Source organism: Haplochromis burtoni, unplaced genomic scaffold (genome assembly GCF_018398535.1).
Source record: "Haplochromis burtoni strain Fernald_Lab_line unplaced genomic scaffold, NCSU_Asbu1 Contig_147, whole genome shotgun sequence".
NCBI classification, from domain to species: Eukaryota; Metazoa; Chordata; class Actinopteri; order Cichliformes; family Cichlidae; genus Haplochromis; species Haplochromis burtoni.
In genome coordinates, this window is record NW_024582508.1 from 57,587 (window position 1) to 81,402 (window position 23,816).

Consider the following 23,816-nt stretch of genomic DNA (forward strand, 5'->3'; position numbering starts at 1 on the left):
GTCTGACCGCTGCAATCCAAGCCTGACGTCTTCGTTTAGTAATATCGGATACATGAGATCCCTCCCGTTGCCTCCAGGAGGGGAAACGATGAAAAGAGAGCCCATTTTCCAGCTTCTTGCCTTCCCTATCGTGTGATCTAATGTTGCAACCGACAACACAGCACGTACGAACCATAGCTGACGCTTCCGTGTGCTTTGTTTGGCCTACTGTCATGGCGGGAGGGGGCGTGGCATCACGCTCCAAAGCCCTATTCTCTCTCTGTTTTCATCGACTCTGGAGTGGAGTCGAATTTCACTGACAGCTCGCTCGCCGCTAGAAACACTGCCAAACCCTCTCCGTGTTCATGCACTGTCAGGTCAGCGTCTACCCGGCATTACCCATGTTTCAGAGCCTCTCTCTCTCTCTCTTTTGGGTAATCACACAGAGAGAATTTGTTTTTTGCATTCAAGGCACCGCTCACCCTGCTAGTATTAGGCCACTCCTGGCTTGTGCTCCACAACCCACACATTGACAAAAAGGATAAGAATTCATTCGGCCAGACTTCTCAACTCCCGGCAGGCTAGGTGGGCTTTGTTCTTTACCTGCTTTGATTTTACTATCACCTACAGGCCAGGATCACGGAATGTGAAGCCGGACCACCTTTCCCGGCAGTTCTCCACCACAGAAGAGGAATCGGACCCCGAGCCCATTCTCCCGCCTACGTAATTGGGGCCGTGTCATGGGAGATCGAGCCACTCATCCAGGAGGCACAAGAATCTGAGCCAGATCCGGGAACCTGCCCACCCGGCCGCCTCTTCGTTCCTACATCTGTCCGCCCCCAGGTTCTCCAGTGGGCTCACACCGCCTGTTTCTAGTGCCACCCGGGGGTCCTCCACACCATATCCTTCCTCTGATGCTACTTTTGGTGGCCCACTATAACTAAAGATGCCAGGGAATTTTTGTCAACCTGTTCTACATGGGCTCAGAATAAACTTTCCAACCGTCCTCCGTCGGGCCTTCTTCAGCCTCTCCCCACGTCAGCTCACTCATGGTTGCATATCTCCTTGGATTTCATCACTGGATTACCGCCCTCTACGGGTAATACTACAATTCTAACCATTGTCGACCGTTCCTCCAAAGCAGCTTATTTCGTCACCCTTCCGAAACTTTCCACTGCCTTGGAGACGGCCCGGCACCTCACCACCACGTGTTCAGGCTCCTTGAACAAGTGGGTGTTCCCTGAGGACATCATTTCGGACAGAGGGCTGCAGTTTACATCACGTGTGTGGAAGGAGTTCTGCTCTGCTCTGGGCGCAAAGGTCAGTCTCTCTTCATCATCTTTCACCCACAGAGCAATGGATAATCTGAGCAAGCTACCCGGGAGCTTGAGCCTCCGCTGCGTCTCTTCCCATAACCAGTCGACCTGGAGTGAACAGCTTCCATGGATTGAGTATGCGCATAACAGCCACACCTCTGCCGCCACTGGAAAGTCTCCTTTTAAAGCATCCCTGAGATACCAACCACCTTTGGTTCCTGCCATCGAAGGTGAGCACTCCGTTCCATCTGTGCAAGCTCACCTCCGCAGGTGCTGCCGTGCCTGGCGTGCGACTCGGGCCACCCTACTCCGGACTAAAGAACGAACAAGGCGCTTGCTGACTGCCATCGGACACCTGGCCCCGGAGTATGCTGTGGGACCACAGGTATGGCTGTCTACTCACTTTGTGGGTTGAATCAAAAAAACTGTCACACCAGTTCATCGGCCCTTTTGCCATACATGGCATTGTCAACCCCGTGTCTGTTCGCCTCAAGTTACCGCACAACATGCGCATTCATAACGTGTCCCAGATCAAGCTCGTGCTCTCCAGCTGTTGTGCCGCTCTGCTTTTCAGTTCTCCACTACCCCTTGTGACAGTTATAGAGTTTTTTTTAATATGTGTAAAATGGCAGATAGAAGTAAAAAATCACCAAGCAGGCCTTTTCTCTTTTGGTTACTTGACCTATTTAAGATAACCCTTCAGGGAGGAGGAAAATATTTTGGGGGTCTACAGCTTTTGAGGAATGGAGAGGTGAAGATTATTTTTATTTTTAATGCATGAAATAAAAAGAGTGAAATACAAATTGAATCCAGGACAGTAACAACAATACAGTGCTGCTAACAGACAACAATAAGGAAGCATCTGCACAGACAGCAGGCTAACACAAATGTCACAAAGAACTCAGAGTGATGGTGAAGCTGAGTGTATGCCAAGCAGCCAGAGCCTGATAATCAACAGGTGACTACAGCAGTAATGAGCTGTCAGGCTTGTAGCATTTTAGCCTCTACACAGAGTCGTGTGGTAATCACTGTGAAGTACTCTTTCAAGTGGTTGTCAACTTTGTGTTTATAAGTAAACACTAAAAGAGTGTGTGTGTGTCCAAAACACATTGGCAAAACAATTTGTGTCAGTGAATGGGCCTGTCGCCTAAGATTTGCACTGTTAACTGATAACTATCCGACTTTGTATTTCAGGCCATGCTATGGAGTAATTTAATCTACTTACATTTATACAGTGCTTGTCCAGTCTTGCTGCATACTATAAACACTTTAGACTACAAGCCACATTTTAACCACACAGTCAAACAGCACTTTACTCTATACATTTCAAGCACATTATTTACCTCATATCAATGGCTTTGGACTGCAGGAAGAAGCGGAAGTACCCAAAGGACACTTCAGTGAATAAAACTCCCGCCAGGATTCAAGCTATGGCCCTTCTTATTCTTAGACAATACTGCTAACTATCTGCTACTGTGCTGCCACATGCAGTGAGCAGTGCAAAAAAATTTAATCAAATCAAATCACTTTTTTTGTCACATCACATGTGCTGGTACACTGGTACAGCACATGTGGGTGAAATTCTTGTGTGCAAAACACAAGAAACATAAGATACAAACCAAATATAAGAACAGGAATGTGAGAATTATAATAAATATATTTACAAATATAAGAATGTATGCATATTACTAAATATATATACCAAACACACACACACACTCACATATATATATGTGTGTGTGTGTGAGTGTGTGTGTATATATATACATATGTGTGTGTGTGTGTGTGAGTGTGTGTGTATATATATATATACATATATGTGTGAGTGTGTGTGTGTATATATATACATATATACAAAGTAAAATAGACAGAGGTCAGCAGCATGACTATTGAGCAAAAGAAATGGCATATATGTGAAGTGAACTTTTTTGTTCGTGTGAACAGACCATGTGAGATCCTCTGCCAGATGTACAACTAGGAAACGGAAGCTGCTCACTCGCTTCACTGCAGCGCCGTTGATGGTAATGTTGTTGTGTGCTTCTCTACTTCTCCAGAAGTGTACTATCAACTCGTTTGTTTTTGTGATGTTGAGAGTGAGACGGTTCTCTCGCCAACAGTGTGTCAGGGCGCTGACCTCCTCCCTGTAAGCCATTTCATCACCTTTGGTGATAAGACCCACCACTGTTGTGTTGTCTGCAAACTTCACAATGATGTTGGAGTTGCTAGTGGCCGTGCAGTCGTAGGTGTAGAGTGAGTACAGGAGAGGGCTCAGTACACACCCCTGTTGTGCACCAGTATTCATTATAACGGGGGATGAGGTGATGCTGCCCAGTCTGACCACTTTGCGTCTGTCAGACTAAAAGTTAAGAATTCAGCTGCAGAGAGAGGTACTCAATCCTAGGTCCTGCAGTTTCCTGTCCAGCTTCAAGGGAACGATGGTACTGAATGCTGAGCTGTAATGTACAAAAAACATTCTCACATACATGTCCCTTTTCTCCACCTGCGAGAGAGCAGTATGTAGTGTCAGGGCTATATCGTCATCAGTGGACCTGTTGTGGCGGTTTGCAAATTGTAGAGGGTCCAATGAGTTGGGTAGTGCAGAGCAGATGAAGTCCCCAACCAGCCTCTCAAAGCATTTGCTCACGATGGGGGTCAACGCTTCATACCTGCCACATTCTCCGAGGATTGTCAAATTGTTGTTCCGCTCTGTCCCTGAACTCACATTTGGCTGCTTTAATTGTCTTCCGGAGTTGGTAATTTGCGTGTTTGTAGTCACGGAGGCAAAAGCAGTGTTCTGTGCCGCCAGTGTGGTGCAAACAACACTGTTAATCCACGGTTTTTACCTTTTCCATGGAGTAAATAGGTAAAATACCGCATTCCTTTTTTTAAAGTGGTGCACAATGCGCAATGCATTACTTTTTTAAGTAACAACGCCACCACTGGCCCCAAACTCAGAAGAATTTGTGGGGAACCCTGTACTCCAGCCCAGCTTGTGAGACTTGGCTTCATCCTCTTTCTGAAATCGAAGACTTAGCTTTCTGAAGGACAATGGAGTGGTGCAGCTCCACATGGAGATAACCTTGAAGCTAAAAGGTTTTTGCTTTTTATAGCTTTTGCTTTTTATAGGTATGGTTGAGGAGCTTTTTGATTGCACCTCGTATATACCGTCAAAGAGAAACTGTCTGAATTTGTGTACTGTTATTACTAGTTCTGCATTCACAGCATACACCAGGAGAGATCAGGTAGGTGGCTAAAGGGATGTTTAAACCCACATCTAGAAGGTAATAAACACTCCACACTTGGTCAGAAACACAAATAACTTATTTTTAAACAAAATGCTGTGGAAATGAAATAAAACATTTTTTTTCACATGATTAGGATGTTACATATCGCTGTTACGCCCGGGGCACACCTTTCAACAGTCATCAAACTGTCTTTGTAAGCATATGCGTATTGTAAATGCTGACAGGCACAGGCATTAGAGAAGAAAGATGATCTACTTTGTCAGAGCTCATCCTTAGCTCTGATTGGTGATTTCGGGAAAAGGAGCAGCACCTAAGAAATCTGTGGACTCACAGGTTTGCTGGTGAAGTATTGAAAGCCTGTGATTGTATATTACCATGCAGAAAATTGTGGATGGCATGCAACCTATAAACATATGTTCAGCTTGCAAGAATGAATTTGCACAGCCGACTTTACATAAACTCCCAACTAGCACAATTTGTATGTGCATTTAATTGAATCATCCATTTCTTACTTTATCTTGCTGTTCTATCCTCTGCATGTTAGTAGCTCTTGTCAGTGGCGCCCTTCAGATGTGATTTTTTTTACTATCTTAACTGTTTAATATACTTTGATATGCATTTTGGCTGCATCGTCTTACTAATGTGATGCAAATATATTTGAAGGGCAATAGCTGCTGTTAATAACAAAAATGGATTTAAAGGTATTTAGCTGCGCTGCGCTTCATCTTCAACTTCAACTCTGTCAGCTAGACTAGTTAAATCATAGCCCGAAACATTGCCTGTTCACATCAGTATATCAACTTTAACTATTAAGTTTTTTAAATTTTATATGTTTTGCACTCATATCATTCTAGGATTTTAATCTCTCTTAATGTTGTTCTAGTTGTAAATTTCATGATGTAAGTTGACGTTGTTTTCTGTGTTTTGAAAAGAGAAATCAAATAAAATGTATTATCATTACTATGAAAGCTACAATATAATTTTGTGTTAGGGGGCACATAAAAGACAAACAGTCAACACTTTGGGAATCTCTGCATTTCAGGTTTTGCAGTGACCACCAATTACATGAAATTAACCTTTCAACATTTTTCGGACATGTGACTCTTAAGGGTCAAATGGATAAGGCCCCAGTAGGACAAGACAGGAGACTGGTGACCAACCATTTGGCAACCACTTAGCAGTTGCTAAGTGAAACTGATTGCAAACTTATATACAGCGCCACACCAAAAACCTCCTTGTGAATGCTTTGCTCACTAGCAGACTGCCATCTGTTTGCATAAAGGGCAAATTTTCTGAAAACACTTGCTAGCTACTCTCTGAGCTATTCTGCCGGCACCTCTGGCTCCTGTCTTGTTCAATAGATTACAGTTGGCATGAGTCAGGTTCCCACACCTCTTTTATGTGTCTCCTTGCCATCACTTCCCCTCTGTCTTCAAACTGAGACTTCCTCCGATTTCTCTCTTGGCTTTGCTCGACTCTTTATGAGAGAGTTAGATCTCAGGAAGTTAGAAAGAACAGCTCTATAAGGGAAACTTTGTTTTGGTCTGATGCCATCATGTGAATGGGGAAGCTGGCAACTGAGGTGGGCCTTTTTATAACAACACGACTATAGAATAAACTACAAATTTCTCACAGATTGACGAGGGCCACCCTGGGCTGCAGTAAAACAAATGAATGGAGCCATTTTTCACCTGTCTCCTTACTTGTGTCCAAAATTAAAAAAAAAAAATTAAAGACCATTTGAAAGTCTAAACCCTGCACTCGTCTCGTTTACTGTACATGTGGTCAAACAACAGTGTGGAAAGTAGAAAGGCCTGTAGTGAATGTAAATAAAAAAACACTACAAGTTTAGTTATTACAAACACACAGTCAGACTTGCCAGCTTCTCTGTGAGCGCTGGCTAAAAAAAGCTCTCAACCATGAGCTAAGAAGCCAAAATAGTGGTGGTAATGACAGCTGTAGTAAAAGAGGTGGTGGCTGTAATAATATCTGTGGCAGCAAAAATAACAGTAGTAGTACTCCTTCAATATGTATAATAATAGAAGCAGTGATGATAAAAGTGACAGAAGCAGCAGGAGCTGAACTGTACAAGGGTTACAGCTGAGTTTGGGTACTTTACTTAAGTGTTTCCAATACATAATCATTTAGTTTTACAAAACTGTTTAAAGAGGTAAATATTGTACATTATACAGTAACACATAATTACTGTTGTCACTCCATACAAGACAATTAGTATAAAACTGATGTAATGTTTCATAATTTAAATAACTCAAGCCTTTATTAACGGGTTATTCATCAATATACTGCCTAATGGATTTATCACAGTACTTTGGACACTGTCACAGTTTTTATGGCTTTTGGAGAGTGTTTCATAATTCATGTTTTAATGTGAAGGTACTTTCATTGTTTTGGCACACTCATGTCTCTTCTAAATGGAATTTTTTTATTTTTACGTTTGTTGTACTTCTAGGACTCTTCCAGAAGTGTTAGGATATGCTGGCATTGTATTTGTACTTTTTGTAAATTTCTCTATAGTCAACAAGTGAGACAACTGCTTTTAAAAATATGTCAGATTTTCAAAATAAAACCCAGACTTAGCTATGTTTACCAGTTTGTAGTCAGTTTTTCGTCATGATGCTTTTTCTCTGAGGTTTTCAACTTTAAAGACCTTAGATAGTTGTTAAAAGTTATCAGGTTCATCCCAAACATGTCAGATGATCTCAATACAAGCTCTAGTTATTCCAGGAAGCTTTAAGGTATCAGATTTTAAAAATAAAAGCTTCTACACATGCATATATTTACAAATTTGAGTTAGCAATCAGGCTTAGATCTTTTCAGTTAATCTATTTAGCTACAATTTTTAGCATTCTAGCTTTTGTAGCTCTTATTGTGATAACATTTTTATTGTGAATTCTTCTGACTACAATAATCTCGTAGTGAAAATTTCACACGGTGACAGACATAACTGCTACTCTGATTCAGTTAGACTGTTTCCGTAAATACAGTATTATTATTTATATTGAAGCTCCTGCTCACCACATCGTTAGAAGTGTCGTTCTCTGGCGTCTGGGGTGGTTCACCAGTAGCAGGACTGTTGGACGGCATGGCAGGGAACAGCTCGGTGAAACCAAGTTTAGAAAGTTAAAAAAACAGAGCAAATCAAAACATGGGAAATGCCCTCAGAAGCACCAGGTGCAGCTTCATTCAACCTGTCTCGATCTGTCAGACGATAACGCGCTCCCTCAGACCTCCCCCTCTCCTGCGGGAAGAAAGACAAAACACACACAAACACACACATAAGTACACGTACAGCTGGAGCATATTTGTCAGGTCTGAGTAAGGAATCATGCTCAGCATGTGACTGACATCTTTCTTTTTCTTACTTTCTCAGCTGCCCACACATTACAGGTAAACTACAGGTATGGCTCTGTGAACTGTGCTTGGCGGGTGGAAGCAGAAAAGCAGCTTCTAAGCCCTGACATATTAACAGACATGCAGGTGTCTTCAGAGTAGTCTGCTGGAATCAGGGTAGCTGTCATCACTGCTGTCACAGAGTGATTGATGCAACCTGATGAAACTGTCCCATTTTATTAGACAAAGTGGCTGCATTCAGACTGCAGATAAGGCCAAATCAAAATCCTGACCACAAGCATGACAAAGATCTGTGTACTTGTGGTACCAATCACACTGTATCCAACAACTATCAATACAGAAGTATTTTTCAGTGATGTATCACGTTTTATTTTGTTTTGGTTCTTTTTCCTATATGTCCTACATTTTCTGCATTTTTCAGGCATGTTTGACAATAATTGTTTATATAATATTTTGGGGGGGTTATAATTGAAGAAAATATAAAACAACAAACAAGTAAGAAAAATTTTCCATAACAAGTTTTATTTGATCTTACATTTTTTTGCTTTGTCTAACAATTTAAAACCCACAGATACTCACATTACAATGACATAAAGCAGACTCTATCATATATGGGAAGCATTCGATTTGGCTTTTATTTGATAAACAATTAACCTTTTTCTAGGACATTGTGTCTCATTATTGAGCTCGAATGGTTGAGTGGAAGGCAGCAGTGAGAAAGGTGTTCAGTGGAGAGGCAACCATGTGTGACCTTGTAAGTACTCGAATTCATATTGGCTCTCATTTCATCACCCTCTCATCTCATCGTTGTCATTAACATTTTTTGTTATATGGAAGGTAATTAATGACGAAACCAAGGAGCAGGAACAAAGCAAAGTGAGCACAGGGACAGTTTTATAACCGCAGAATATGTTTTTAAGATAAAATCCTGTTTTTTTAATAAACATATGGCTTGAAATGTGAGCCCTAAAGGTTTTTTTACCAGCTGTTTTGGCAGATTGTAGGCACTTAGGTGTATTACAGGGGTATTTACGAACAATTATTGGAAAACACGCTGTAGCAGAATAACAAGCTATTGCGTGCATGTCTGTTCACAGTTTAAAATTGCATGTAAGGGATACAAACAGGAAAAAAAAACAGATTTTAAGATAGCAAACAAAGAAAGCATTACAGCTCTATTGACACAGCTCTTCTTGGGAGATTAAAACACTGATTGCGATCACATTTCAGTCCCTCTATGTTTCAGCAAAGGCATTATAAGAGAGAGTCCCGGCATTCAAAGAATACCTAACTGATATCTATGGGAGGAAGATGGAGGGAGAAGTATAACTAGGGGCAAAGTCAGCAAACTTTGTGTTTGTTTTTTTGTTTGTTTGATTTCTTTTTATCAGATTTGACTGGTGAGTATAGTTTCTGTGCCTCAGTGATTGTTGAAAATAAAGTTTATTATACATCTTTTTAGTTTATGCGCCACATGCAGCACAATTCTTAACTGACCTGGACCTGGACTAATAAAACCGCTGCATAATTTAAGTATAAAGCAGTATTTTGAAAACATTCACCTAGGTCACTGCCAAGATTTTAAAAAGCTGAAACCTTACGCCGAGCTGAAAGAAACCCTTCACCCCAATCCCTTAAATTTTAGCAGAAAACTCAAATTAATTGATTGATTTGCAAAATAGATGACACAAAACTTGAGATACCTTGAAATAAACAAATTATATCTCAGCTTTTCCACATTCATTGAGTTTATGGTCATTCCATTTGCAAACAGATCATAGTGGAAAAACACAGAAACCTTCAAATGCATAGTCCTGCATGCTTGTATTCCTCTAAGTAAGCTTATTGCAATTGTTCAAAGTGCAGCAGAAACGAGTGAACATCCTACACCAGTTCAAATTACTCTGCCCTGGCTGCTTGTTTGTTTTAGGTTTGATTTATTTCCTTTAAAGCCTTTCATCACTCCATCACGTCCCATAACTGTTGTCCTTAGTGCACAGCCTTTGATCTTTAGGAAAAAATGCGCTGACGGTTTGCACCTTTCACTAAAAGAGGGGTCCTGCTTGTTACGTCTACTTTTAAATTGCTGTCTATTTTATCACTTATTTAGAAATAATCTTACAGATTTTCTTTTAAGTCTGACACTTTTAGGTATCCCCCATTTTATTCTCATAACTTTCAAATGTTTAGGTTATTTTTAATTTATTCTGATTTTTTTCCTATTATATCTTGAGGTTGCACTCGAGTCTTACATGGCCAATTTTAATTTAAAATGCAGGCTGTCTGAATTATTATAAGGGTTAGAGTTTGTGTGTGTGTGAACCTGGTTTAGATAAGAACTGTGCAAAAATATCTTTATTATTGAAACTTACTTAAAACCTCTAGATCAAGAAATGGCATTCATTTCTATCTATTTTCACCCTTTTCTAATAAACCCAACATCGGGAATGGAAATGCATGTTATCACAAAAATGAAGAACTATTGACTTGGATGCATCTTTGTCAGTCCTGGTTTAAATAACTAATCTAGTATTTGGAGGCACTTCATGGCTGCTGAGTGGCAAGATTTGCTTGTGGAAAGACGCTGGTTTTACCCTGCCCTAACATGAAATGCCTTAAAACCAAGCCAGACATGCCTGTGACAGACACTTAAACACTGAAAGAGAGCCTTATTAGGACTGACTCTTCCCATCAGATGTCAGAATATGTCCTAGCATCTGCTTGCTAATCTTGTTTTTATGGCAATATTGTTAAGTATACTAAGACTAACACAAGTTATGTAAGAAATGCAAAAATCTATGCTCAAACGGTGACCATTATTCAGTGTTATGACCTCTTAATGCAAAAGTACTCTAACAATGCTTTTTTTAATAGCTTTAGGGCTATGTCAGGTGTTTCCAAAGCAGATGAAATTTTCATCATTCTATTAACTACTAATGGTTCTATTAACCATTTTTAGGATCTTTTTTATATCTTAACTTTCTCCTTACAAGAGGAACTTTAACTGGGTGTACAGATATTGGTCAAACCAGACTATATTTTAAAAGAGTCATATGCTCGTGAGGCAGATGCTTGTCAGATCATAGAAAAATAACTCTGCTTCATTCTCCTTCAGTGCACTCAGCTATAACTTACAAAATCAACAATTGTTTTCATTTAATATGAAATAAAAACAGCAACGGAGACCATAAACTCATGGGGAAAGTGTTTAGTGGTGTTAATTTTCCCATAGACTTCAATACATCTGGGTGGCTTTTTGCTCAAGGTCATTAAAAGAATGCAAATTTAAAACACTTCCACACTGGCTTCACTTTTGAAACCGGGAATAAACCAGTCTTGAGATCTGTCCTCAGACAGACCAGTTCTTGGGGAGTTGCGAGCTTAAATAAGTGACTTCAGTTTAGTTTTATTCTCCATTTTTCAGGAACTGTTCACTAGAGAAAAGCTTTCCTGTTACAGATTTAGCTACCCGCGGGCAGGTACACACAAGATTAAATAAGCTATAAAATACAAATATATGGCGAGTAATAAAATCAGATATGCATGCAAAGCCTAAACTTCCTACATCTCTACTCTGACCCACAAAGCACAAAGCTACGGCTAGACTAATATAAACACATGAGCACAGGGAAACTGTTCATGTTGAGGGTCTCCGATGGGCAGAGGAATGCCATCATGTTGCAGGAAGAAGAGACCGAAAACAGATCAAACTTCATCAAAGCGAAAGCGTCCACATCATAAGGTTGGTTGCTAATATGTCAATCTGTGATTTGGACTACTTGTTATGAAAACATCCTGACCCTAAGGGTTAATGTCCACAATGAAATCCAAGTCACATTAGTTTGGTAGAAGCTTTAATTTCTAAAAATTGTTCAGGTAACAAGTGACATGGAAATCATAATAAAGTGGTCAGGTTTCTTTTGTTTGTTTTTCAGCTCCTCTGAAGAAAAAAGGAGGGAAGGACTGAAACTGCGGTTTTGGAGTGTCCACATATAACACTAATTAAATCAGTACTGACTCTTGGTTTAATAAACCTCAATCACAGATTAAATCAGTGGCTAAAGGGATAAGCTGATCTTTGGGGATTACACCATACAGGATGGCCTCTGTTTCAGATAAACACCCCTGGATTAGTGTGCTAGGTGCGAAGTCTGTTGTTTCTGTGCTTTTGTGAGTGTGATTTGTTCAGACAGGTGTCAGAAACTCATCCCAAAAAGGAGCTTCAAAATGTGGTGTTGTAGACTTCAGCAGTGATCTGGATTCGAGCGCAGTGTGAGCGCAGCCAGTGTGTCTGGCTTTACTCAGGATGCATTGTACAGTATGTCACTCCTCATGCTCAGGCCTTACATCACCTACTGTAAAGACAACAGGCGGTGGGCCAGGGTTACCAGCAGAAACACAGAGTGGAAACTTTGCAGAAATGGTTGTACAGTATCCACCCCGCCATTCCCGGGGGCACCCTGCACAAACTCCAGGCTGCAAGCCAACTAACTCTTCCAAGTCCTAAGTATTTAGGTCACACACACACCTCACCCTCCTATAGCAAGTCAATATACACTGATTTAAATTGTTCCAGTCTTCATGTCAGCAGTGGTTTAAATTAGCCACTAGTCAAAGGCCCAAGCAGAAGCCTGCATTGGTGGGAGGAGAAATGGTTGCGCAGAGAAAAAGCTTCAGAGGAAGGTTAAGGTAATGAGAATAAGGCAGCGACAAGACAGGAACATAAGTGATAAGTGATTAGTTTTCACAATAAAAGCATTACATCCTATTAAAAAGATAAATTGCCTTGTTTGTTTGCAAATGTTTTTATCCTGTTATTATTGTTGTTTTACAAATCAAGGCAAAATGATACTTTTCTTTTAAGTGATGAAAACACTGACCAATTCTTTTTTTCTAAATTGGGTTTACAATTATGCACATTTCCCAAACTGTAGCACTTAGTTATCTGTACTCACAGAACTTTTTCACAGATTTTGCAAATACACAGGTCATCTGAGGACAAAATACTCACAACACACCTCACCCTCTGGTGTAACATTTGACCATATGCAAAAACTAAGGTACTACAACCATGTTTATAGTTAAAAGAACACAAGGTGGGAAACATATTATTAATATCTTGTGTGTTCTTAAAGTTGTCAGATTGAGATATTTACATTATCAAACGTATATGTTGTTGGAGAAAGATGTCCAGTTAGATCGTGCATAGAATTTTGTAAAAGAAATTGCATTTAAACGTATTATTAATATTCATATCATTCCCCAATCTCTATTTCTCAACTAATAAATTATATATAATTAACTAGTTGAGTGTTTTAGCCAAATTTTGCAAAGATATGAAATGAAATTTCTAAAATAATTACCATCACATTCAACATATAAACAAACAGATCTTAAATTCTTTCAGCAGTATTGGGATAAGAGGCCTTTCTGGATTCAAGCAGTAAGGGATATGTTATTTAAAACACACCCATGAAATGCTTTGATGTTAATGAAAACAGAGATCGACAGACAAAGATAACAGAAGTAGATTTTCAGATTTATAACAAATTAATTTATATTTATTTATATTTACTTTCTCATTTATGTATTATTTTTCTTTTCAAAGGGAATTGTATTTCTAAACATTGCCCACTTGTAAAATTAGCTAAATGTGGAACTTTATTTAGAAAAATGGCCACTTAAATCACCTCTTTCTTGTTCCTTTAGTTTTCTTTTATGTCAAAATTGTGTAAAATTCAGTTATTCAAACTACTAAAATAAAAGATTTTATGTTTTTCAATCTTTTGTGACATTTTTTAAGATGGTATAATTTGGGGATTTCATGGACAACGTGTTTTTCTTAGTTTCCTGACATTTTACAAGCCCAAATATACCGGTAACCAGCATATTCAAAATATAATAAAATACTGCAGATATCTTTGTAGCAAAATAAATTCCGTCAGATAAATTTTAAAGATTATAATAATGTCATATTGTGATTAAGTACCGTTAAGTAGTCAAACAAACGCCTTTGTGTCGACTTTTATTTTAAACGCCCCATCCGGAAGTGTGGTTATTGCTCCTGCTACCTTGACAACGTGCAGTATATAACAATTAATATTGTGAGCGACCTCACGTGGCCTTTACCGGACGGCCTCTTATAACCGGTGTATAATCCCGGCTGGGGTGTTTGCGGGGCGGGCAGCTGGTGAGAGGCACGTGTCTGAGTGTGTAGCGACGATAAGCTTTACTGGGTCAGGTAAAAAACACACACGGGGGCGCGTCTCAGACCGAATGCACCCGTTAACCCCGGCATGCGCGCCACCGCCTGCTTGTTCACGCGCCTAGACTCCGGCTCCGCGCGCTGATGTGTCTGTCTGCATCTGGTGAACGAAGAGGACGGTGCGCTCCGGTTTAACGTTACCTGCTGGTGGCTGCGGGGGGGCAGAAGCCTGGCGGAGGGAGCAGGGCTTGTACCCTCCGCCGGACATCGGTTAATAAGCATCCGTTATATAACGGCTGTCCGGTGGCGGTGATTTTCCTCCCACTGTACAAAAGAAGTCCCCAAGTTCACTCGCCCCGTGTACCGCTCCGTCTTCACGCGCACATCATCTGCTAAAACGGAACCGACGATTTGGCTCCGGAGCGCGCGACGACTTTAGGAGGTGAATATTAGCTAACTTAACGGCTGTAACGGGTGCCGGTGTGCGTTCAAAATGTAACGTTTATATTTACCGTGTCGTCCGTCCCTCAGGCACCCGGACCCTCACGGTCGTCGCTCTCTCTCCTCTCGTTCACTCTCGATCTCTCTCTCTCACACCCACTCGCACTCAAACTCTCTCTCTCTCTCCTCGCGTTCAAACGGGTCTTCTCTCTCCGTTGCTGCGCGCTCCCGTCGGCGTTCTCTCACACACACAACTCAATCTCTCTCTCTCTCTCCCCCCTCCCGCTGACTTTCTCGAACTGCAGAGGCTGCGGAAGCAAGCCATTTCAGCCAAATATCGCGAGTTTTCTAACACGTCTGGTTAAGAAATGGCGTAAAAAAACGCCGTTTGATTATTCAAAACGCCGAAATGGCTTGCCATAAAAACATATAGGAGACAGGTGTGTAGAAAATGAGCTTCAGTTCAGAGCTACCTCGGGAGCCCGCTTTAACCCGTGCAGTTATTTACAGTATTTTAAGATTCAGCTGGCTGGATGAATTTAAAATAAAATCTTCTTTATTTAACTCAGAAGTGGGTAAATTCCTGTATTACAGAGGGCGGAAATTAAAGAAAATAGTTTAATTATTTCCAGTAGACAAGCTAAAAAAAAAATTATGACTAAACTTAAATATTATCCAACAGACTGGAGCTCAACTAAAGAGGAAAAAGTCCAATAAAAAATCAATAAAGTGCAATATAATAGCCTAATATAAAACAGTGAGCTGAAATAAATTGAACAATTTATATTAATAATTAAAGGTCAAAATAAAATGCAGTTAAATACTGTAAAAAGGTGATACAATACAGGAGGAAACTTAATAAGTAAGAATTTTAGTATATGAATTTTAATAAAATGCATATTTCTATATACACAGGAGGAAACATGGGATAAAATCTCTGTTATAAAAGTGTTTTAACACAGAAGGAATCACATGTAGAAGATGAGCCTGGTTTCAAAGTGCGAGTAAAAAGGAAGAATCAACATAAGGCAAAGATGGTTCTTTCTGTAGCTCTACATCATAGACATCAAAATTGGTGCATTTTTGCTACGATGTTTATAGAAGCAGTCTTGGCTTTAAAATGCAACTTGTGCCTGTCCATGAAAAATACTCACAACAATAAAGGCATCACAATTACAGAAACTAATAACAAGAATGTGTAGTCACACTATCTGCTGTGTGCAAGTGACACTACTGTATCATACTACATCGTATCACCTGGGTTTGTTTAACAGATTTATAATACCTGGTATAAAAGGTTAAGGTTAACGTTACTTTATTTATACCCATAGGTGAATTTGCTATGTTTTTATAATGCTTTGTCCTGCATCTTTAAACTAGAAACCTCCGTCCTAAGGAAAGAAGCTGAAATTCACCCCGTAGAGGATGGGAACCATTTTTAAGCATTGATAAAGCCATCTGTTGTACCTATTTAGAGTACAGGGAGGCTAAACGGGACTGTGACTCACCTGTCATACGACTGGACCATCTCACTATCTGATTGAGTGAGTTTTTTTCTGTGACAAAGGTCTGACCGAACCATGCCACCAAACAAAAAGATAAAACAGACTCAATAAAAGAACGTTAAAACAAAGTTACAAATTTCTGGTCAATCAGGAAATGAGCAAGTTTCCTGAGGCAGAAAAGATGCTGATGACCCTGTTTACAGACCGATTTGCAATTCTCATCCAAGTTCAGTTTTTCATTGATTATGGTCCCAAGATATTTATATGATTGCATTTGCTCTATTTTCTGACCTTTAATAAAAGTGACTCCGTGCCCGTTTTGTTGCTTACTACAATCACTAACCAAATCTTTTGTTTTAGAAATATTCAATTGGAGATAAGACTCCTCACACCACTGAACAAAGTCATCAATCAGTGGACCGTGGCTAGTTTCACCCTCTTTCAGTAAGCTGACAATAGCATAGTCATCTGCATATTTAATAATGACCCTGTTTTCATATCTGCTCTGACACGTGCTTGTGTAGAGAATGAGTAATAAGGGCAATAAGACACACTCTTGAGGAGAACACTGGGTCAGACAGAATCCCATTTATTCTCACTCTTTGTGACCTGTCAGTTAAAAAATTAAAAATTCAGCCCACCAGGTTTTTCCTGATTTCAAACTGTTCTAAAAGTCTTTTAATTAAAATATGGGGCTGTATTGTATTAAAAGCAGAAGAAAAATCGATGCAAAAGTCCCTTTACTCTCTACATGTTTAAGAATAAGATTTAATTAAGTCAAAAGCGAATCTTCCACTCCTCTGTTGGGCCTATATGCAAATTACATTGGATCCAGCTGTTGTTCAGTCTCTTCCATAATCACACTTCTGATGGTTTTTTCAAAGACGTTTATCACAGCTCAGGCAACAGGCCTGAAGTCGTTTAGAACTTCTGGACGACTAGATTTAGAGACAGGAACCACGACAGTTTCTTCCCGAAGAGAGGGAACGTGTTGTATTTGCAAGGATTCATTAAAAATAACCTGAAATGTAGGACTGAGTTCTTTAGCGTAAGATTTAATTAGGTAATGCGTAAAAATATAAATTTGCAGTTTTTTCACTATCATTTTTATAGTGGATGCATGGGATACACTCTGTATCCACTGCACACTATTCATTATACACGTGGGTCCACTTTTCTAGCATTTTACATGTTTTTTTCGTACTGTTTAAGAGCTGTGTGTCCTCCCTGGCACAATTCCAATGGGATTTTTTTTTTTATTAAATTGATTTTATGTTGAATTAATATTTCCTTATTTTTCTTTTTTGCCCTGTTCATTTACTGCTGTACTCTTATAGTATTACCCACCAACCATTTTTATTAAGCTGGATTGACCCTAATGTAATCTAACATAATGGCTAGAGGGTAAAAAATGTCTGAAAATGTGTGTTTTGAGGAATGATTTAAGTTATTATGGGTTTGAGGGATTTTTTTTTAGAGGTCTGCAGCATCAGATCCCCTGAAGTCTGCAGCCAGGAGAGGACAAAAAACACACAAGGACTGAAGATTTCAGGAGGGGGAGCAGAGATTAAGGAGGTCAAAGAGATGCTGTGGGGCATGAACGTGAAGGGACTTGTAGTTTTGGAGGGAGGCAGTGTAGAAGGGGTTACTTCTGCTTGAGGACTTGTGTTACGGTACTTCATGTAAAAACAAAGCTATGTGCAGAAAAATCTAAAAAAAAATAATGCTTATTTCTTACCTCTCTAATCACCTCATGATGCTTCTGATCCCCTTTGTGATTTGGGGGAACTATATTGGAGAAAAAATGTTGTTTTCTTGGGTGAGACGGCTTCACAGTGAGCTGCTGTACCTTTCTCTTGGCTGCCTATCTTCACCTGCAGCACCCACACCAACTTGTTTCTTGTTTGGCATGTTACTTTCTTCTGGTGTCACTGCTTTCTCAACAGGTGAAGTTCAGCCTGATGCAACACGTTGAAACCTGCTCGCTCACCGCTGCGATGTGCTCTGCAAATGGAGAAAAAGTTTGGAATTAGCGGGAAGAATTCCTGCTCTGACAGGTGGTCTAATTTTTGTCCTATTTACAAAATAACAGCTGGATTGGACTGAGGAGCGTGTGAAAGGATTCCCTTAGAAATGATAATGTGCCCATCTCAGCGCTCTCACCTCAACATTTTCAGTTTGCCCCAGCTGTTAAAAATATCAGCCTACTCCAAAAGAATCACAAGATTTGATTAAGTAAATATTATATTCTTCATTCGTTTTGCAGGTTTTATCATGAACCTAAAGTGATTTGTGACCTTCTTGTCCTTGCATTTTGCTGCTGGACAAAATAAAAGCTTTCCTGTACTCCTGATGAAGGTTGTTGTGTCTGCATGCAGCCCTTGCAGGCATTTGTTTATGCATACCTCTCTTAAGGTCCTGCCACAGCATTTCAATCACATTGAGGTCTGGACTTTGTCTGGGCTACTGCAACACCTTGATTCTTTTCTTTTTCAGCCATTCTGTTGCAGATTAGCTGCTGTGCTTGCGTTCATTGTCCTGTTGCATGACTCACTTGGGACCAAACCTTAGCTGCTGCACAGATGACCAAATCTGTGATTTATCGAGAAAAATTTTACTTGAATTTGTTCGTACTTTAGGAACTAATATAAGTCTCTCTGGCCATGTGTACGAATAAATGACAGGTCTTTAAAGAAATAGGCCGACTATAATACTGCTAATAATAATAACAATAATAACTAAATCAAATGTAATTCTTTTTAATATTGGCTTTTAGTCATGATTTAGAGTTTTCCAAACTACAGTAAGCCACAAACACTCCTAATTATAATAGAATGCATTTAAAGAAAATAACATACTAAATAGAAAAGCATAGGCTTTAAACTACACTACTTAATCTTCCAATTATCGAGGGCTGGGTCGCAGGGCAGCAGCTTAAGCAGAGCAGCCCAGACCTGGCTCTCCCCAGCCAGCTTCTCCAGCTTATCTGGGGGAACACCTTGACATTCCCAGGCTAGCAGATAGATACAATCTCTCCAGCATGTCCTGGAGCTACTCCTCCCAGCAGGACATGTCTGGTATGATTGTAGATTTAATCTCAGCCCCTCCTGAATGACTGAACTCTTCTTTCATTAAAAAAGACTTTTATCATTCCTTGATGCCACTTACAGTATCATCATGGAGGTTGACAGATCACATGGTTCTGGCCTCCACTAGTTTTCTTGTAATCTGTTAATCCATCTCAAACCTTTGTTTTCACAGTCTGTGTCTCCTGTAATTTTAGAGTTTTTATTTATGTGGTCATTTATTAAATGGTCGTCACTCCCGTGAAAACACTTTGCTTTGGAAAGCTGTGCCTCTTCTGGCTTCTCCTTGGAACGCTGAACTCTTCTTTTTCTTGCATTTCACCACTTCCTCTGCTTCACCTGGAGGTAGTCCTTATATAGAGAGGGGACGGGGCAGTATGCAGCGAGTACGCAAATTGTATGACTGCACAAGACTGTTGGTTCAGAATGATTCTGATTTACTAACTTATGTGTGACGGTGAGGAAAAGAATAGGTCAGCATGCACATTTCATAAATCTTTGAGTGCAAAGTCATTTTTTGTGCAGGGCAGAAATGTTTCCACAGAACTATTAGTAAATGAGGCCCATTGTTCCAGGAGTCCTGCTGTTTGTTCAGAGGCAACTTTGCAAACTTCTCCTGGCAACCCTTTTTTCTAATTGTACTGTCAAGATCTTTAACATTGAACATGCTATCTCAGGCCTATAGAGTCTGAGACGTAGCTCTTTGGGGTTTTTTGCAGTTTCTCTGAGGGTTGCTGTGAATTTGCTGGGACATCCACATCCTGGGAGGATTGTGGAGTTAACACAAACCTGACTGGACCAGAAAACAGATCAAATGTCAGCCTTTAGAGACGTGCAGAGGATCAATTAATCAAGAGAGTTTGATTAGCAGCACCTGGTAGCTATTTACCCTCTTAGAGGAAGAGTGGGTACTTAGTTTGTCATGGGTCTTCAGATTGTTTTGTGAAAAGCTTTTGTTTTCACGTCATTGTAACTGAGGGGTGTTTCAGACTCACCATATCCAGCTCTAACTTTAAACTTATCAAAAACAACATTTTGAATTTTAGTCTTACGGGTAAAGAGGCTGTCTGTCTTCCAAATCCTGAAGCTGGTTTGACATAAGAGGGGCCTGATAGCTGAAAGCTCTGCTTTGAGAAACTCTAGTAAACACCAGTCTGCAGCCTGACAGTGAAGTGCTCTATTAGGACAATAGGAAGGCTTGAACATGTGATGGGGTTTGATTTATCAGGACTTTATATGTGAGAAAAAGGATATCTGATGCCTGTCAGCACTCTTGCCTCATCATTTTGGATCAGCTGAAGGTATTTCAGGGTTTGTTTGTTTGTTTGTTTGTTGTTTTTTTAGAACAACCTGATAAAGTGGATAACAAAACTCCAGTTTAGAAATAACACAGCAGCGTCATTTTCTCTGAATAAAAGAAGCAATATTAGATCACCAGCCCAAGATAATGAAGCTGTTAACACAACTGATACTGGGAAGTTTTACTTTTTTGTCTAACCTTTTTGTTGTGATCTCAGGTGTTTATTAATGGAGCTACAAGCGAAAGCACGATAAACAATTTATTCCGAATGTTTTACATCTCTGTCCACTGAGAATCTTTAACTTCTAAAAAGGTGTTTTCAATCCACTTATAAATAAAACTGCATAATATCAAATGAAAATGTTCCGTTTTTGACCTGATTATGCTGTAGATTATATTTTAAATTGACACAATTTCAACTTTTGCAAAACAAATGTCAGAAGCAGCTGTTTAGAAACAAATATGCAATATTCATCACATCTGAAATCAAAGCATAAATTCATGTTTTAAAAACTAAATTGGAATAAACAAATATTTTCATCATCTTCACACTAAACTGTTTATTATTCAGTCCATATGCTGTCATAAAAAGCAACAGGGAGGCCTCTGATAGCTAAACTACAGAGCATTTTTATCCGTATATAATGTGTTCAAATAAGCAAATATTTGATTGTTTTTCCCTGATAAGTGACCTACATATTTATTAAGCTCGTTCATTGATAAACTGTCAGATGCAGGAGACTTTTATTTTATTATAAACATGAAAAGAAATTGATTTTGATTCCCGACAGGACTTTAATCCCAGTTTGACCTCTGGGAAGAAGAGGCTAAACTGATCTTTATACCACACAGGGTCACAACAGCTCTGGGTGTCTGTGAGTGTATGAGGCGGTGTACTGCTGGATGGGGGGGGATGGGTTATTTATAGCAGTCAGTGAGGTCACCAACAACAGACAGTCTCAATGAGCTGTATTCAGTCTATAGTTTAAACCCCCCCTGCATACGCTCCACAGAGTCATGACCTCTGAGGGAAGCTCCTGGGAAAAGTGTGAGCTGCTGATCGTTACTGATGAGGACACTAAATCAGGGAGAGTTTAAACATAAAAGCAGTGGGTGTACTTACAGAACCGTGTGTGTGTGTGTGTGTGTGTGTGTGTGTGTGTGTGTGTGTGTGCGTGATCCTTTTGGAGGAAATGTTGGACTTTTTTGGTCAGACTGCAGCTCTTATTGTGCTGCCCTCACATTCGTGTCATTCTTTAAATGGCTGACGTTTGAGAGCCAAAGTAGTAAGAGAGTAACTTTTACTCAGCTTTGACTCAATTTAAATATTAATTAACTTTTATTACAGACGTCTACTCCATTACATTTCACAGGGAAGCGTCTGGATGTTTTGCCTCTTTGGGTATTCAAATGTGGCATCAAAATGTCAAAATTAAGCAAGAATAGAGACAAATTGCTAGATTATTTAAATGTGTGCACATGTTAGGTTGATATTTAATTGTTCTGTTAATCCTGTGAAGCCTGAGCCATGAAATAATTGACAAAAAACTCTTTTTTTTTTTTGGTAGGGGTAGTGTTTGTTGACAGTCCAAATGGCCCAGGGGAAGAAGCTGTTAGTGAGTCTGGAGGTGTGGGACCTGATTGACCTGAGGCGACAACCAGAGGGCAGCAGGTCAAACAGGTGGTGGGCGAGGTGCGAGGGGTCACCTGTGATGGCCCTGGTTTTCATGAGACAGGAGGAGCTGGCGATGGCCTCCAGCGGTGGCAGAGGGCAGCCAGTGATTTCTCAGGCAGTGTTAATTACCCTCTGCGCAGCCTTCCTGTTCTCAAGAGAGGAAGGTGTACGATTTCTCATTTTCCTATAAATGTAAATGGAAGCTAGTTTGATTTTAGATCTAATCTGGGGTTATTGCCTGATAAATGTTGACACATAAACCAGTCCAGTAACAGGATAAATATGGCACTCTTTAAAGCCCCTTTAATAAGAGTTCCTTCTACTTGCAACACATTTACTTCAGTAAGACTCCAAATACTGGGCAGAATATTTTAATGTTATCAGCATCTAAAGCATCTGAAGAGGTTGATGCTCCAACAACACTTGTAGTGTAAAGAACAGCTTTATTACTTTCAGCCTGTGGCCTTCATAGTATTCAGTTAAATGTAAAGGTTTTTTTCAGGGAGCTAAAGGAGCTTTTATTTTTATAGCAACAGCATAATGCAGCAAGAGTCAGATTAACATAGTTTTAGAGTAAATATTTTACATGCTTCAGCATCCCCACAGGGCTGTATATCGCAACTGTTTGTAAAGTACAAATGACTCTTTTATAGGTTTTTTGGTTTTTGTATTTGTACACTATGTTTTTTATTTATTCATTTTTCTCATTTAATTCTAATTCACGTTTTTTTGACACTTGTGCTGCTGTGATGTCTCCATTTCCCCAATATGGCATTAATAAAGTCTGCTTAATTTACACCTAGTTTTCTAACCCACCTCCACCTAAACGTCTCTTTCTAATTCTATATCTGACTTGATATCGATTATTATTGATGTCTGCTGGTCTCCTCATCCAACGCATGCACAAAATATATTAAAAAACTATATTAAAGAATTTTTGCAGTGCTTCTGGATAAACCAAAGATCGGAATATTCTTCTTCATTTTATTTTGCCCTGAAATCCTAAATTGGTGTGTATATTTTTTAGGTTACTGGGTCATCTAGTCTAAAATAGATGATGCCTTTGTTTTCCTAATGACCCAGAACTTCATGTGAATGATTAAAAACACTCTTCTCCATACACCTCACTTCTCAGGTTTCTCTGGCCTATAGTTTATTTTTCTGGTGGTTCTCAGTGAGTTGCTGCAATATCCACAGGATTTAGAAAAGCTGTAAACCAGATGAGGGAAGTCAAGGAATTTTACAAATGGATCACTTTCCAAGAATACAGCGGACTGCGGTCTCCAGCTTGTTTTACAGATTTATTACATTAGATATGTTTGTTTGGCCAAACTGCGCTGCATAAAAGACCAGAAGGGGAATCGAGGGCTGAGATCATGGAAGAGGTAATTATATATACACTTTGGAGCCTTGCTCGTCCTCCAGAGATCAAGACCAGCGCACACAGAGACCAAAGAAACTCCTAGTTTGATGTTAAATACTTTTTATTGCAGATCAAACACAGATGCACACTTATCACTCACACCATCAGCTCCAGCAGGCGCAGAGCTGAAGGTGTTTACAGCTTCATGTCAGGACGCGCCTGACCTGTCGCACTCAATTTCTCTCACTCACTTACTTTCTCACACACACATACACGCAACGAAACGTGAGCTCATGTATTTATTAACTCACTCACACAGTCAGTCAATC

The 23,816-nt window shown here is 39.8% G+C and overlaps 1 protein-coding gene across 1 annotated transcript in view; it reads right to left on the bottom strand.

Moving 5' to 3' along the window:
* The window catches only part of LOC102297513 (DNA (cytosine-5)-methyltransferase 3A), a gene marked incomplete at its 3' end in the record, with an annotated part of 70,812 nt that extends 55,984 nt beyond the window's left edge, over positions 1-14,828 (bottom strand). Inside the window, 2 exon segments of the mRNA XM_005931576.3 lie at positions 7,577-7,799; positions 14,630-14,828. Of these exon segments, the coding sequence (XP_005931638.2) occupies positions 7,577-7,645 (69 nt within the window).
* Positions 14,829-23,816: the final 8,988 nt, after the last annotated feature.